This window comes from Salminus brasiliensis, chromosome 7 (genome assembly GCF_030463535.1).
Source record: "Salminus brasiliensis chromosome 7, fSalBra1.hap2, whole genome shotgun sequence".
Classification (NCBI taxonomy): Eukaryota; Metazoa; Chordata; class Actinopteri; order Characiformes; family Bryconidae; genus Salminus; species Salminus brasiliensis.
Genome location: NC_132884.1, coordinates 1,693,228 through 1,710,920, shown reverse-complemented (window position 1 = coordinate 1,710,920; position 17,693 = coordinate 1,693,228). Strand labels below are relative to the sequence as shown.

The 17,693-nt window shown below is 39.9% G+C and overlaps 2 protein-coding genes across 2 annotated transcripts; one reads left to right on the top strand and one right to left on the bottom strand.

Moving 5' to 3' along the window:
• Positions 1-2,276: 2,276 nt before the first annotated feature.
• On the bottom strand, positions 2,277-8,681 carry LOC140559372 (membrane-spanning 4-domains subfamily A member 4A-like). Its single transcript, XM_072682862.1, has 7 exons — positions 8,448-8,681; positions 6,421-6,537; positions 6,219-6,275; positions 5,137-5,286; positions 3,933-4,046; positions 3,033-3,113; positions 2,277-2,363 (listed from the first exon to the last, which is right to left on the bottom strand). The coding sequence occupies exons 1-7, from the start codon at positions 8,679-8,681 to the stop codon at positions 2,277-2,279; spliced, it is 840 nt and encodes a 279-aa protein (XP_072538963.1).
• A 5,369-nt stretch (positions 8,682-14,050) lies between these two features.
• On the top strand, positions 14,051-17,323 carry LOC140559778 (membrane-spanning 4-domains subfamily A member 4A-like). Its single transcript, XM_072683396.1, has 6 exons — positions 14,051-14,242; positions 14,891-14,998; positions 15,091-15,147; positions 15,717-15,848; positions 16,976-17,089; positions 17,200-17,323. The coding sequence occupies exons 1-6, from the start codon at positions 14,051-14,053 to the stop codon at positions 17,266-17,268; spliced, it is 672 nt and encodes a 223-aa protein (XP_072539497.1). The 3' UTR covers positions 17,269-17,323.
• Positions 17,324-17,693: the final 370 nt, after the last annotated feature.

Genomic DNA, 17,693 nt, shown 5'->3' with positions numbered 1-17,693 from the left:
CATGGATAGCTTTGTAGACGTTCACCTTGCACTTTGCTTAGACTCAGCTGATCATCAATTAGGGCTGCTGTCATTTTCCCTAACTCTGAACGGAACCTGACGCGCCCTCGAACCCTGCCCTCAACTCCAAATCTGTCTCCACATTCAGCCGTTGTTCCAGCTGAGAACCCTTTATAAATAAACTCTATTCTCCAACCTGGTGAAAACAGAAATAGATATTAAAAGTTGTAAGAGTTGATGTTATGCAGATAATGGACAAAAGTATTGGGACACTTGCATATTCCTCATTGTTTCTTCTGGAATTAAGAGAATTAAGAAGAGTTTCTCCTGCTTTTGTTGGAGTAACTGTCTCTACTGTCCAGGGAATGGTGACAGTCATGGTGACATCAAGGCCTCTTGTTGCCATGACAAAATATGTAAATGTACCTTTATTATGTTGATCAGGCCTTTTGTTAAATGACACAGAAACACACCGACCCAAGAAGACCTTCAGACACATTTAGCCATTAGGGAACTGTAGGGGAGAGGGTAGAGGGGTGTGAGGAGTATGAAGGTCTAGTAATCACACTCCAGTCTTGTATTTAACTCACGTCCCGGATACAATCAACATTATGTAACAAATTACATAAAACCTCTGGCCTAATATTGAGTAGGCCCCCCTCTCGCTGCCAAAACAGCTCTGACCCAGGAGGGCGTTAACTGTGCGGGACCTCTGAAGGTAGTAGTGTGAGGTGGGCGGGACCTCCATGAGCATCAGTGAGCATTGGGGCGCCTATGATACTTGGTTGGAGCTCTTTTGGTAGGTACTGACCACCACTGCATACCAGGATCACCTCACAAGACCTACTTGCTGATGTTTTAGTGGAGATGTTCTGACCCAGTCGTCTATCTAGAACATCACAGTTTGATTCTTGTCAAAGTGTCTCAAATTCTTACACTTGTCCAGACCATCAATGTTATTCACCAGTAAGTGGTTGTAAAGTTGTGGCTGGTTGGTGTATTGATTGCATTGAAATGATGAGATATTTAAAAGTACGACTTTGAGGGGCATGGTGAACTCATTGAGGAACTTTTGGAGGTTCTATATTTTGAAGCTGTGGAGAAAGGTGCTTTGAGGAACCTTTAAGAAAAGGTTCCTCCACAGTTTCCAATTGAACAACCTCCAAAAGTATAACAGTATGGACTGATTCCAAATGTGGAAAAGCTTAAAGCCATCTTGTAGAGAGTTCTTCTAACGTTGTATGCTGGTTGTGAAGGACATCAAATGGCTGTTAAAATCTGTAAAAACAAGTAAACAACTATTCTGATTTTTTTTTTTTGGCCATAACACTGCAGCACTGGCTCCCATTGGGTTCCAGGTGAGACGACAGACAAGTAGACAGACTGATCACTTTACTAAATGCACTAAGGTTTGTGGTTGATGTGGCGCAACAGGTAACACTACAACCGGCTGGTACCACACCCTGTGGGAGACTGGGGTTCAATTCCCAGTCTGGGTGACTGTGCTGTGCCACACCATTAAGAGTCCTTGGGCAAGACTCCTAACGCTACATTGGCCCACCGTTGTAATACGAGTTACCTTGTAAGTCGCTCTGGATAAGCGCGTCAGCTAAATGCCATAAATGTCCGGTTTGTGAAAATATTAGTTCACGATAACAATGTTGTTTGTTGTTGATTTTTAACTTAAACATTATATAGTTTTATTATATTTATTTACATCTTATCATGTAACTGAGAAACCTTATTTAACCTTTTTTTGTTGTAATTGTGTCCTGGCTAACATAGGCAGCGACACATATGATCATTTCTTCACACATAAAAGAGAACACATAAAAAAAAAAAAAAAACACCAGTTTACCCCACTTTAAGCAATTTAAATAAATAAAGTTCCTGAAATTTTCAGTCTTTTCCAATCAAATTCTAATCTTCCAGTTCTTATTATTGAATATTTCCACAGGTTTACATGACCAGTGTGCAAAAGATCATAGCCTGAAAGAAAGCATTGTACAAGCGTGACTCATTATATTCATTAAATTGTTGTTCTTGGTCGTACAGTTCTGTACAAAAGTTCAATGTTAAATTTCCAGACATGTTAAATTTTCAGTATTTGATCAAATATGAAGGAAACCTAGATTTAAGTAACATAATAATAATATACGAAACAGATTTACTGTTCCACTAAAAGAGCCATAAAGACACTTTTGTAATATTTAAAGTCTAAAGAACATCCAGTAGATGTAAAGGTTCTGTCCACTTTCTATTCCTCCAGATCCTTTTCATGACAATGTTCTGCTGTATGCTGGAGGATCCTCCAAAGTTGGGTTGTTCATATTCACGCTAGGATTTGCGATGAAGAACACATTCTGTGAAAATACAGATAGTCATCATTCATTCTGCTGCATTCTGTAGGTCCATGTCTAATAAAATAGTGTATTTGATTGTCAATCAATTCCAGCACAAGTTGTTTAATTATTAAATTACATTTACAGAAAAAAGTATTTGCTAATAACACTTTACTTGGATGGTCCATTTAAGACGCCTCGTAAATGTTCACCTGATATTCAGCTCGGACATTCAACTAAATGTCTAAATGCAGCTGAACCCTAAAGATGAATCTAAACAACTATGTCTATTAAACGTAACCTTACATCTAAACCTAATTCTATCCCTAAACCTAACCTTTTGGAATTAGATTTATCTTTTAGGTTAGGGTTAGGTGTAGAATGTAGGGTTGATTCCAGAGTAAGATTAGGGTTGGGGTTAGGTGTTAGATTGCATTCAACAGACAGTCACTTCCATTCAACTTAGAGTTCAGTTAAATTTTAGACATTCAGTTGAATGTTAGCTGAATGTGAGGTGAGCATGCATGTACAGGGCATCTATAACTGACCATCCTAGTAAAGTGATAGGTGATACATACGGCTGCAGTGATTTAGAGTCTATCTTTGGTGATTTCTGATTGAAAGAATTTTCCTAGAAACATCAAACATCAAAGTAGACCCTCACACTGATAGCCCATAGATTGCTCTTACCCCTTGGCCACTGGAAGTTTGGAATGAATTGGGCATTGCGTAATAAGCTGCATAATTTGGAGGCTCAGTTACAACAGATACCTTTAAAATAGAGAGAGAGAGAGAGAGAGAGAGAGAGAGTTTAAGCATACTGGCATACTGTTCAGCATTGCTCTCTTAAAATAAAGGTCCTTGAGCCATAGAAGAACCACTTTGGGACCCTTGATGTACAGGTTCTTAACCAATTTAAAGATTCTTCACACTCATCTCATCACATCCCCATTACAAACAAGGTCTCTTAAGGAACCAAAAGTGGTTCTCCTATGGTATCGCTCAAGGAAACTTTCATAGCACTTTAATAGATCTGCTCTACCTACCGAAAAACAGATGTGCACTATCTACACTGTTAAAAATGCAAGACCCTTGAGGAACCTTTGGATGTCCTTTGAATGAACTATCTGCTAAAAACATTTTCTTGGATGTTATTTGAATGAACATTCAGCACCTTAAGAGGTTCCTCCACAGTTTCAAATTTAAGAAGCTTCAAAAAATTCCTTAAGCTTCTTATACTTTTACCAGTGTACGTAGATTTACGTAGATTCCATGTTCACTATAAAACAGGTGAGTGGAGGTTGTGGAGGTTCTTCGATTTGAAACTGGAGGAACCTTATTAAGGAACCTTCAAAAAAGGAACCTATTGTCAAGAAATTCTAGTGCTGGTTCATCTTCTGGACTGCTTTACTGTAGCCAATTCCTCTCACATTGGAACTGCAGTGTTTTATTTCCGACCAAAAGGATCCAAAGAGAGGATCCTAAGAAGAACCCGAGCCTAACACAGTTCAGTTCCTGTGCTGAGAGATGTTAGATGTACCAGGACAACAGACACAGTTAAGCAGTGCACATTAAGAAGGTCTTTGCTACCGTTGGTTTGGTGCAGCAGGTGGAATTGCATGAAAGCGCTATGATGCAGCTGGAGATGATGAACTGGAACGCGGAGAAAAGCATCAGCACTCCACTGATCCCATTGACTTGATTCTGTTGTGCAAAAGACAATAGAAGTAGATTCTCATTAATGCCTAATTAAAGAAATGGCTTTATTATCCAGACACTGAATATCTGATCATTTGCTTGCATGTCTCGCTGACGTCTTTGCTTGGATGGTGGCTCACCACCTTAAACTCAACCCCAGCGAGACAGAGCTGCTGTACATCCCAGACAGAACTGCTGGACTTCACAACGATCTGGCCATCTCCTTTGAGAACTCACTGGTCACTCCTTCTACAGAAGCTGGTGTAGTCATGGATGATCAGTTATCGTTCTCAAGTCATGTTGCAAACGTAACTCGGTCCTGCAGATTTCTCCTGTACAACATCCGGAGAACTCGACCGTTCCTCTCTAGAGAGTCGCCCAGGTGCTCGTTCAGTCTCTCATCACTTCAAGACTTGACTACTGCAGCTCTCTTCTGGCTGGTCTCCCTCTGTGCAGCTGCCTCTGCAACATCTCCAGAACGCAGCGGCACGGGTCGGGTCGTCTTCAGCGTTTCTAACTTCAGCTCCATGTTCATGTAGCTCCTCCTCTGCTGGGTTCTCTCTTCACTGGCTTCCTGTAGCTGCTGCCCAGGTCATCAGATTCAACCCCCTGACTCTGATCTACAAAGCCAAGTCTGGACCAGCCCTTCCAGCTTCAAGTACGGCTCGGCTCGACCCGCCATCCTTTATGATCCACAGAAGATGAGCGTCCAAACTTTTTTCTGTCCTGCACCGAAGTGGTGGAATGAACTTCCCCTGGGTGTCCAACGCTCGCTGTCCTCAAACCCAGACTGAAGACCCTCATCCTCTTCTGAGAGTACTCAGGCGAAGAGAAGAGTACTATGGTCTCCATATTGACTTGTGTTTAGTATAGTCTAAGATTGGAGGATCTTTGAATTATGAGGTTGAGGTTCTTTTTGAGTAAACAGTGAAGCTCTTTTGTAAGTCGCTCTGGATAAGAGCTCTGCTAAATGCTGTAAATATAAATGTAACAGAACAGGATTCTTGAGTAGAGCTTTTGGAAGCCGTGTTGGAATCCAACTCGAGTCATTTACACTTACAGTATTAGATAACAACAAGAAGAGTCCAGCACGTACCGTAAATCTGCGGTACACGTCACATTTCTCGTTATTTTGAGGATAGTTGCAGGGGGGGTAACTTTCTACTGCCAGGTCCTCCGATAGGAAATAGATTGTTACTGCTGCAGTTATAGCGCTGGACACGTTTATTCTCTGTGAGCCGATCACCTACGAGAGAGGGGGAAGGAGTGATCAAGAATTTTAATTTCACAAAACAACAAACATTATTTGATTTGAGTTGTAGATTAATATGTAGGTTAAGATTAGGTGTAGATTAAGGTGTGTGTTATGGTTAGATTTAGATGTAGGTTAAGATTATAGAGTTAGGATAAGGTGTGGATTAAGAGGTTTTAGATGTACATTAAGTTGTAGATTAAAATTAGGTTCAGATGTAGATTAAGGTTAGGTTTAGGTGTAGATTAAGGTTAGCTTTAGGCATAGATTAAGGTGTAGATTAAGGTTTAGATGTAAATTGAGATGTAGGTTAAGGTAAGATTTAGGTGTAAATTAAGGTTAGGTTTAGGTGACGATTAAGGTTAGGTTTAGGTGTAGATTAAGGTGTAGATTATGGTAAGGTTTAGACGTAGGTTAAGGTTAGGTTTAGATGTAGATTAAGGTTATGTTTAGGGATAGATTAAGGTGTAGATTAAGGTTATGTTTAGGCGTAGATTAAGGTGAATATTAAGGTTAGGTTTAGGCATAGATTAAGGTTAGGTTTAGGTGTAGATTAAGGTTAGGTTTAGGCGTAGATTAAGGTGTAGATTATGGTTAGGTTTAGACGTAGATTTAGGGTTAGGTTTAGGTGTAGATTAAGGTTAGGCTAAGGTGTAGATTAAGGTTAGGTTTAGGTAGATTAAGGTGTAGATTAAGGTAATCAAATTGCATTTTACAGATTTGTAGTTTTTGCTTGGTTTCAGTAACGCTGGCTTTGACGAGTCGTCTCTAAGAAGAGTCACCTGCAGTCTTTTCTTCGTCCTGAGAGGAGTCCAGTTTTACAAGACAATAACAAGCGGCCAGTGAGGACCAGCGTTTTCACCAGCAGATCAGGCTGTAAAACTCTAAAAAGGGAGTTGTAAAAAGGGAGTAAAACTCTGACTCACCAAACAGCGCCGGAGTTTAATTCCTGCTGCGAGAAGCACCGAGCCAGCGATGATGTGCTGCAGGAGTGGAAAGGATTTGGAAAAGTTTAACCTTAAGAACCGATCCATTCCAGTGTGTTCCAGCGATGTGCGCTCAGTCCTGGGAGACACTGGATCTGCTTATTCTTACAGGTATAATAAAAGAAATCAACTCGGCACGTACAAATGGAGAACACCATAAAAGAATGGTCATCCTTGCAGTAGCTGATGAATACTCTGAAGATATTTCCAAAACAATGCCAAACGCCAAAGATACCAGCCCCATGATGATCTGGACAGCCTGTTTGAAGAACAGAGACGTATTTGGATGTGATATAAATGAAATACAGATTAGAATAGTTGTAAAACCCTTAATCCCTGTTCACCCGTACTCAGCTCAGCTTAGATTTACATTACATTGAAGGCAATTAGCAGAAGCTTCAGTGTTTACATTTACTGCATTTAGCTGACGCTCTTATCCAGAGCAACTTCAGTCTGGGTTTGCCAAACCAGGACTGACACAAGCGAAGCTGCTCAAGTTAAAGGCAGCTGAAGTTGACAGTGAAAGCAGCGATAGCAGTGAAAGCAGCGATAGCAGTGAAAGCAGTGATAGCAGTGATAGCAGTGATAGCAGTGAAAGCAGTGATAGCAGTGATAGCAGTGATAGTGATAGCAGTGAAAGCAGATATAGCAGTGAAAGCAATGAAAGCAGTGATAGCAGTGGAAGCAGTGGAAGCAGCGATAGCAGTGATAGTGATAGCAGTGAAAGCAATGAAAGCAGTGATAGCAGTGAAAGCAGTGATAGCAGTGAAAGCAGTGATAGTGATAGCAGTGAAAGCAGTGATAGCAGTTAAAGCAGTGATAGTGATAGCAGTGAAAGCAGTGATAGCAGTTAAAGCAGTGATAGCAGTTAAAGCAGTGATAGTGATAGCAGTGAAAACAGTGATAGCAGTGAAAGCAGTGATAGCAGTGATAGCAGTGAAAGCAGTGATAGCAGCGATAGCAGTGATAGCAGTGAAAGCAGTGATAGCAGTGAAAGCAGTGATAGCAGTGATAGTGATAGCAGTGATAGCAGTGAAAGCAGTGATAGCAGTGATAGTGATAGCAGTGATAGCAGTGATAGCAGCGATAGCAGTGATAGCAGTGAAAGCAGTGATAGCAGTGAAAGCAGTGATAGCAGTGATAGTGATAGCAGTGATAGCAGTGATAGCAGCGATAGCAGTGATAGCAGTGAAAGCAGTGATAGCAGTGATAGCAGTGAAAGCAGTGATAGTGATAGCAGTGATAGCAGTGAAAGCAGTGATAGCAGTGAAAGTAGTGAAAGCAGTGATAGCAGTGATAGCAGTGAAAGCAGTGATAGCAGTGAAAGCAGTGATAGCAGTGATAGTGATAGCAGTGAAAGCAGTGATAGCAGTGAAAGCAGTGATAGCAGTGATAGCAGTGAAAGCAGTGATAGCAGTGATAGTGATAGCAGTGAAAGCAGTGATAGCAGTGATAGTGATAGCAGTGAAAGCATTGATAGCAGTGATAGTGATAGCAGTGATAGCAGTGAAAGCAGTGAAAGCAGATATAGCAGTGATTGCAGTGAAAGCAATGAAAGCAGTGATAGTGATAGCAGTGAAAGCAGCGATAGCAGTGAAAGCAGTGATAGCAGTGATAGCAGCGGAAGCAGTGATAGCAGTTAAAGCAGTGATAGCAGTGATAGCAGCAATAGCAGTGATAGCAGTGAAAGCAGTGATAGCAGCGATAGCAGTGATAGCAGTGAAAGCAGTGAAAGCAGTGATAGTGATAGCAGTGATAGCAGTGAAAGCAGTGATAGCAGTGAAAGTAGTGAAAGCAGTGATAGCAGTGATAGTGATAGCAGTGATAGCAGTGATAGCAGTGAAAGCAGTGATAGCAGTGATAGCAGTGATAGTGATAGCAGTGATAGCAGTGATAGCAGTGAAAGCAGTGATAGCAGTGAAAGCAGTGATAGCAGTGATAGTGATAGCAGTGATAGCAGTGAAAGCAGTGATAGCAGTGAAAGCAGTGAAAGCAGTGAAAGCAGTGATAGCAGCGAAAGCAGTGAAAGCAGCGAAAGCAGTGAAAGCAGTGAAAGCAGTGAAAGCAGTGATAGCAGTGAAAGCAGTGATAGCAGTGAAAGCAGTGATAGCAGTGAAAGCAGATATAGCAGTGAAAGCAAATATAGCAGTGAAAGCAGTGAAAGCTCACCCCCAGTGCTTTTGGCTGTACTTTCAGGAATCTCCCAAGCATATCAGAAGTTGACGTTTCCGTGTTAGTGCTCCTCGTTGGAGGAACAACGGGCACCCCGACAGTATTGAGTCCAACAATATGGACCTCAGTGGCGGGGATCTGAGCCCCAGCTCCGTTCTGTACATTTGGGATCAGTTGGGTCACAGTGATGAAGCTTCTTGGGTCATTGTCCAGTACAGCAGTCGTGGACATCCTTGATGCCGATGTCTTGACCTGTAAGAAAGCACATCACCATTGTGTTGGTCTCGGGACGACATGCAAATTGTGTAAATCAGCTGTTTTACACTTAATCACATTAATTCAATAATGACTTAATTAATTCATTAAATTAATCGAATTAAAATAAAGCACTAATTCATTTTCTCATCTAAAACAGGAGACCCCCTCCCACCTTTTTATTGAGGTAATATTTAATAATATACTTCCTTTGCTAACACAGTTCTATATATATATATGACAGCTGATATATGTAAATGGCCTCTGTTCTCATTGGTCGTCCTACGTTGGGCCATATTCCAACAATCATTTTGTGTCTTTTTTATACTTTATTCACACATGAACAGGTGGGGCTAAATTCCTGTAGGCAGAACAGACTTTACTAGGTGGACAAAAGTATTGGGACACCTGCTCATTCTGCATTTCTTCTGAAATCAAGGATATTAAAAAGAGTTTCTCCTGCTTTTGTTGGAGTATCTGTCTCTACTGTCCAGAGAAGAAGACTTTCTACTAGATTTTGGAGGATGGAGCATTGCTGTGAGGATTTGATTGCATTTACTGACATGAGCTTTAGTGTGTTCAGGATGTTGGATGCTGATCATCATCCCCAACTTCCCAACTCATCCCAAAAGTACTGGATGGAGCTCCAACACCATCATTCCAGAGAACACAGTTCCTCCACTGCTCCACAGCTCCTCAATGCCCCTCCATCCTCTAGCTGGCATTAGGCAGCATGGTGCCAATGGCTTCATGTTAGTCAGCTGCAGAGAGTAGTCCTATTCTATTGGCAGTACTTCTCTACACAAGACAAGCTGTGTGTGTATGTGTGTGCATTTGCACATCTGTGTCAGCAAGGGGTGTAACTTAAAGTGGCTGAATGTATTTGTTTTTGGTGTCCACAAATATTTGGACGTATAGCGTTCATGGAAATGCATTGTTTTTTGAGACATTAGAAGAATGATGTCTGGATTTACAGCTTATTGTTCATATAAGGACCGCTTTGTATGGGTGGTGGTTTTTTGTCTTCATATTCTGCACCAAACTCTTTAATTAAAGTAAAGTAAATAACATCACTTTAGACCTGAAGTGCTGATGCTGAGTCCACACAATTTATTAGGAGCCCTAGTAAGGAAAACTGTATTGATCTTGTCATGGTTGAATAATGAGAGTTCAGTACATGGACGTGACAAACCGGGAACTTCCTGTTCCTCCTTAAAAGAACATCCAGCAGAACCAAAACAGAGCTGTAAAACGGGCCAAATCCAAAACCCCCAAACTGTTACATCACAGTCTGGACTTGCCATATTTATACCTATGCCTACAGCTAGGTATAGGAATGCAGATTGCTAAGGAAACCTTTTAGGCTGTTAGTGTCCACAGAAGAAGCCCTCACCCTCCTTCTACAAGCACAGGGGAAGCGAAAGCTGGGGACGTGATGAGGTATCCATGCTAGACTAAAAGCTAACCCCTGTCAACCCGGCTTTAGCATCTTTTCAGATAGCTAACTGCACCGTATCTGGCTAGACTCAGTGACAGTGTTCTTATTACAGTGCTAAAAACAAAACCATGCTATGCTATGGGACTTCTGTGTGAGCCATCGAGATGCCATAAACCAGCCAGTTAGAGCAGAGCTTATCAAATTATTCACTAACCCAACAAAAAAAGAAAATCAGGGTGTTCAGTTCTGGTTCAGAATAACAGGGTGGTAAATAGGCTTGTAGAACTGAACCTAAGCAAATTAACAGCAAGCAAAGAGTTATACTTACTATATATATATATATATATATATATATATATATATATATATATAAAACAACAACGTAAATACTTAATACATGCTATCCCAGGCTGTAATATTGACAGGCGATGATTTTACAGTAGACAGCCGGATCCGTGAATATACCGCCAAACTACATGATGTCAGAGGCCTTCTATCCATATTTCATAAATACTCTTTATTCAGCAATTATTAACTGAATAATTATAGTTACATTGTCCGTTAGATTGGACTAGCCAAATGAAAATCGTATCTGAATGAATATCGTACTATCCCACTGCAGATTATCTCATAATTCTCATAATTCCCAGACATGGCAACAGATCCGTTTAGTAAAACAAGCGAGAGCCAAGAGCCGAGAGCCGAGAGCTTGGTTTTTACCTGCTGTAGAATTCAGCTTTCTTCTTTAAGGAGCTCTTAGTAGATACTTAGAAGTATCTAGGCCAGTTTTCCCATACAGACCATCCCTTTTTTTTTTTAATGACCTTTGGAAACATGATGATGCATGATTTCCCAGCAATCAATGTTAATGGTGTCTAAACTCACCTGTAATCTCATGCCGTATCCTTTATCACTCACGGTGAAAGTCTACTGCTGCCACAGCCTGCTTTTTATGACCAGCCTATATTTATGTCTTATGTGTGCTTGAGGTTTGAGCTTTCAGAACTACAGCTGCGATGCATCCACTGCATGTAATATGTACTGTATACACTACATGGACAAAAGTATTTGGACACCTGCTCTTTCATAGTTTCTTCTGAAATCAAGCTTTGTTTGGAGTAACTGTCTCTACTGTCTAGAGAAGAATGTTTTCTACTAGATTTCGGAGCAGAGCATTGCTGTGAGGATTTGATTGCATTCAGCAACAAGAAAGTTAGTGAGGTCAGGATGTTGGATGATGATCACCACCCCAACTATCAGCCCCAACTCATCCCAAAAGTACTGGATGGAGCTCCACCATCATTCCAGAGAACACAGCTCAATGCTGGGGGGCTTTATACCCCTCTACTAACCCACTCCTGGCATTAGGCAGCATGGTGCCAATAGGGTCATCAGTGATGATCTGCTCCAGAGAGTCTTATTCTATTGGAAGTACTTCTCTACAGGTACTAGACAAGCTGTGTGTGGATTGAGGCGTGTGAAGAAACCCACCGATCCTCCTAACCCTCCTGACCTGATCAGCACACACGGAATTGCTTCTGTGCAGGTGGTAGACGAGCTAGACAGAGAGCTCCACCCTCCACCTGGGCCTACCGTCCTCCCAGTGGCCAGGAGGTGGCGAGAGTGAGTGAGCTGGGCACCAGCATGTCGGACAGATTGTAAAGTGTGTGTAATAACTGTGTAATTACACAACCTATGTAATAACAGTGTAACTACTGTCAGTGTAGTCCTATTACATAATCCCAGCTTATATAAACACATGGGTGTATCAACTTTCTTTCTAGTTTTGCCATTAATGCAAATACATGAGTGTAATTCTCCAGAACTATAACAGGAAACGCAGCAGTTTATATAAACACAGTAATCCTCACTTTATTACACATCTATAGCCACACAACACTGTTACACTGCACTACTGGAATGCATCTGTAACAATGAATACAGCCCCTGTAGTTACACTGTTATTAAAAGGGTAGTTCATATGTCGTTACACAGTTATTAACAAGTCTTGTATAGCTCTGCTGTGCTATAAAAACCATGTATCTCCATTTTTGTCCAGTTTTTAGCACCGATCCGGCTTTTTCCGCTCCGATACCGATACATAAACTTTACATATCGGTCGATACCCGATACCAGTCCGATACCATTGCTGAATTATAAACCATATACCTCACCATGTGGGAGAGACTTAAAGCATCAGGATTGACTTCAACATTACTTTATATAATATAATAAATAAACACAGATATCAATTTACTAAATTGCCATTCATTTGTTATTTATTTATTTATTTATTTATTTATTTGCACATTCAGTGCAGTCTCACACCAACAGATTAAAGTGAAAGGATCGGTTCAGCCATGGATCGGCCTAATTATCCAGTATCCGATACAGCTAATTTTGTTAATATCGGGACCAATATCAGTTCCTAATATCGAATCTGTGTATCCCTAGTTTTTTAACCCTATAGCTGCTCTGTACACTGATAGATAGATAGATAGATAGATAGATAGATAGATAGATAGATAGACAGACAGATAGATAGATAGATAGATAGATAGATAGACAGATAGATAGATAAATAGACAGATAGACAGACAGATAGACAGGTAGGCAGATAGATAGATAGATAGATAGATAGATAGATAGATAGATAGACAGACAGATAGATAGATAGATAGATAGATAGACAGATAGATAGATAAATAGACAGATAGACAGACAGATAGACAGACAGATAGACAGGTAGGCAGATAGATAGATAGATAGATAGATAGATAGATAGATAGATAGATAGATAGATAAATAGACAGATAGACAGACAGATAGATACTAAATCAACATGTGCATATATTGTTATTAGTAAAGTGTCAATAGTGTTCAGGAGTTCAGGGTGTTCAGGATGTTCAGGGTGTTCAGGGTGTTCAGGATGTTCAGGATGTTCAGGGTGTTCAGGATGTTCAGGATGTTCAGGGTGTTCAGGATGTTCAGGGTGTTCAGGATGTTCAGGATGTTCAGGGTGTTCAGGATGTTCAGGGTGTTCAGGGTGTTCAGGGTGTTCAGTAAAGTGATACTTGACATCAAGTATACTTGACCACTTGAGGTTAAATGTAGATGGGGGCAGCAGGGGGTACAGTAGCTAACACTCCCTATCCCAGGCATTGCGTCATCAGTGTGATTCTAAAGCTGCTGGTTTAGGTGGAAGGTGATACAGGTCGCTGTTCTACAGAATTCAGAACCAGTTTCTCCTGCAGGATCACAAGGAAGCACAGAAACAATGACTCAGTTATTAACACCTGCTTCCGTGTGGCCCGGCACAGGGCCAGCTTTTAAAAGGTATGTAAAGCAGGACCAGAAAACCAGTCACGCCACAGAACACAGAGCCAGAACACGTCGGTTTTCTTCTTATCAGGTCAAATATTTTACATTTCTTTATGGAATATGAATTATGAGCGAACATAATATAAGTATATGTAATATATGGGTTAAAAGAGAAATCATTTTATGGATTACATGTATTTTTAAATTGCTATATTAATACTGTACATTTGATCATATTAGTCAGTCTTAATTACTGATTCAAATATATTTTGAATGTTTTATGTAATATATGCATATTATTACATATTTATAAAATATTCCTCATATAATATTTAAATACTATTCATTTGTAATTATTGATTTATGAAAAATGATCATTAAATAAAACATTATCACTGCTTTTTAAATATGAGTAAAATCAAATAGGAAATTATAAAATTTTAAATAGCACTATTTTTATTAATTAGAATAAGTAATCTACCCCTCCCCCAAATATCACTGAGGGGGGTCTTTTGTCTTTTGTTGGACATTATAATGAATAGCCTGGAGGATCAACATTTCTATGCATTTCCACAGACATTCCAGGATGTCCAGCATCGCAGGTCCAGGTCCTATGGTCACTCATGTGATCACACAGCAAATTCCAGCTTCAGTGGTGCAGAATGTGGCTGGACAAGGGTTCACCACTGCGGTAACAGTGCCCCCCAGTAATGTTGGGACCAGCTTCATTTCAGGCGTACTTGGAAAATTTCTGAAAGGAGAGCCGAAAGCTCTGGGGGTAAAATCATCGTTTTTATTATTATTAATAAGAATAATAATAATAATAATATTATTATTATTATTATTATTATTATTATTGTTTCGCATTTAATCATTTAGCAGATGTTTATTAGAGATATGTAAAGGTTTATATGCCATAATTATCCAGTCAATCTCCATATATTTAATAATCATTTAGTAATAAATTAAAATAAATGTAGTAATTTTGCTGCAGTTCCAGTTTTACACTGACAGTTTGAAACAATTCTGCAGATCAGCAGAATTAAGACTTTAGATTAGGCCTAAGACTAAGATTAAGTCTTAAGATTAAGTCTTAAGTCTTAGAACCAAGACTTTAGATTAAAATTAAGTCTTAAATCTTAGAACCAAGACTTTAGATTAAGATTAAGGTTAAGTCTTAAATCTTAGAACTAAGACTTTAGATTAAGACTAAGATTAAGTCTTAAATCTTAGAACCAAACTTTAGATTAAGATTAAGATTAAGCTTAAATCTTAAGTCTTAGAACTAAGACTTTAGATTAAGACTATGACTAAGACTAAGATTCTTGTTCAGAGTTTTCTGATGTGATGTGTTCTGGCTAAAGCTGAGCAGAAGTTTGCTGTTCAGAGGTTCTGAATCCTGATCTAACCATTCGTCCTCCTGCAGACTGTGGAAATAATGATCGGGGTGTTCGTCATTCTGTCAGGCATCGCACTCACCCATGATGTATTTGCTTTCGTGCACAGCGGCATTGCTTTCTGGGGAGCTTTGATTGTAAGTACCGTTTTTTTACGTGAGCATCTCCACAAATAATATCCAACAACTGGAGTGACCCATGTAAAGCAGCAGTGACTTCCCTTCCTCAGCACATCAGCGCTGGCTCTCTGGCGGTTGCAGCAGGAAACAAGCTTCACCCCTGTGTGGTATGTAAATATCACTTTCATCAGGGCAGACAGACAGACAGACAGACAGATAGATAGATAGATAGACAGATAGATCAGCCATAACATTAAAACCACTGCCAGGTGGAGTGAATAAGATTGATGCTCTGGTTTCAACAGCATCTGTCAAGGTTGGCAGGTTCATACCAGGCAGGGTTCCCGGTATGTAGTGGTCAGCACCTACCAAAGTGCTCCAATGAAGGACAATCAAGGATCAATCAATGGACACCCAAGGCTCATAGATGCTAATGGAGGTCCAACCTCACAACTTTCAGGATCTGCTTCTAATGTCTGAAGGTGTCCACATACCACAATGCACGAGGGGGACCTGCACAATGTTAGGCAGGTGGTTTTAATGTTATGGCTGATTGGTGTATTTGGTGTATTGCTCTTTTCTAATTTTAATTTCAAATTCAGTGAGGTGGTTCATTCACATGGAAAAATTTAATTTTTTGAAGTGACAATAAGAATATGTACAGAACAGAATGAAGTATAAACCACTGCTTGTTTGTAAATTGTGTTTTTTTGTCCCTGTTGTCCCTCTCATGAAGGTAAAAGGCTCACTGGGGATGAATGTGGTCAGCTCTGTAATTGCAGCAATAACTATTATTATTCTGAGCGCTGATTTAGCCTTGGTGGATTTCCGCATATCCAATTACAGTCCCTGTGTCTACTGCACGCCTGTATGTACTTTTACTTTACTGTAATATTACAGTGTAACTGATAATCAATCATCAATCAATTGCATGTTTTCCTCTTCTTACACAATCATTAGATCATGGGTGGGGATCTTTCCTGAGATTCCTGCACAATTTTTTGACTTTCATACTCAAGACACACCGGTTTTAACTCATAAGCTAATCATCAGGTTTGGTTGGTGTGCTACGGCAGGAAACTCAACAAACTGTGCTGGACTTTGGTCCTCACCTGCATTAGATTAGGACAAAAAACCTAATAACATTTAACCAGTCGATTTAAACCGTATGTTGTGGCCTTGGCAGTCAGCAGATCTCAACCCATTTCAACACCTATGAGAGCTTTTGGACAATCGCCATCATCAAAACACCAATTGACAGAATATCTTGATGTTCAATTCCTCTGAAAAACTGGAAATCTGATCTGGTGGCTGATGGTGGCCTTAACACCTCACTAAAACAACAACAATTTGTCAAAAAGAGTTGAGGATGTCATTTAGCTATGAAAGCCTGGCTTTAAAGAAAGAGCCAGAAGGTAGCACAGACATGGACCCTACCTAAAACATGAACACCCCTTAATCCCACAGTCAATAAACCTGAGTGAATAAGACACACTCCAAACACATGATTTACCCATTAGGGATTACCACATCTTTGACTACATACAATATATGTACAAAAGTAATGGGACACCTGCTCATTTATTGATTCATCTGAAGTCAGTTGTGTTAAAAGGGCAGAAGACTTTCTACTAGGTTTTGAAGCAGCACTTCTGTGAGACTTTGATTGAATGTGTGACAAGAGCATAAGTGAGGTCGGTATGTTAGATGATCACCCCCCCACTTCATCTCAAATTTTCCAAATAATCCCAAAAGTATTGGATGGAGCAGAATCCATCATTCCAGAGAACACAGTTCCACTTCATTTGCATATCTGTGTCAGCGTAGGCGGCAAGTCAGAGTAGCTGAATGCATTAATTAGAAAGGGTGTCCACAAACATTTGGGTGTATAGTATGTTTTTAGCCTAGATTTAAAGATTGCGTCTCCTATGATAACTCTATTAATAGAACTGAATGATAAGTATGACACACTGATGATTTGGGGTCTTGTTTCAGCGGGCTTCCAATATGCTTCTCATAGTGATGCTGATTCTCACTCTGCTTCAGTTCTGCATCTCCATCTCCATCTCAGCCTTTGGATGCAAAGCTACCTGCTGCACAGAACCTATGGTATGAACCATGCTTTACACCATGGTAAACACTGAGTATACTGATATGATCATGATAGTGTTCTGATGGTCTCAGTGTGGCTTTAATGCACAGTGTTTTTCTTTTTCCAGATGATGGTGGTGGTCAGCAACCCCACTGCGACTGCCCAACCTGCAGGCAACCCCCCAAAATATGATTAAACATACACTTCTTGTTATTGAGCTTCTCTTATTATTCATTTCTTGATAGTCCACTATAAACTAGCGAATCAATAACATGAAATTAGTATAATTAGTATATAAATTATATTTTTATATCTGTAAAGTTTTCTTGCAACCTATATCTATATATCTTGTATATAGATTATTGTTTTGCTCTGTAAATTGACATATTAATAAACAGTTGGCCAAATTTGAAAAATAATATGATATCTGTGTCTTGTGTACTGTTTTGTAACTGCAAAAAAAATGAAAAATACATTTTAAAAAATGGTCATTATTGCCGCCCGTCTTTGTGCCAGTATAGCCTTCAGCTTGCACTGTTATTATGGTTGTGCATTTCAAAAAAACCCAAGCAACAACTAATCTATTCCATAGCAACCACCAAGTATTATATACACTATTGC

Bases quoted from the DNA above. Each gene is read 5' to 3' on its own strand.
- LOC140559372 (XM_072682862.1), bottom strand. From the start codon at position 8,681: ATGTCCACGACTGCTGTACTGGACAATGACCCAAGAAGCTTCATCACT. The intron at 6,276-6,420 runs GTACGTGCCGAG...CCACTCCTGCAG, and splicing joins TTTTATGGTGTTCTCCATTT to CACATCATCGCTGGCTCGGT. The intron at 3,114-3,932 runs GTAGCAAAGACC...TCTATTTTAAAG, and splicing joins CCTGCTGCACCAAACCAACG to GTATCTGTTGTAACTGAGCC.
- LOC140559778 (XM_072683396.1), top strand. From the start codon at position 14,051: ATGTCCAGCATCGCAGGTCCAGGTCCTATGGTCACTCATGTGATCACA. The intron at 15,849-16,975 runs GTATGTACTTTT...GTCTTGTTTCAG, and splicing joins CCTGTGTCTACTGCACGCCT to CGGGCTTCCAATATGCTTCT. The intron at 17,090-17,199 runs GTATGAACCATG...TTCTTTTTCCAG, and splicing joins CCTGCTGCACAGAACCTATG to ATGATGGTGGTGGTCAGCAA.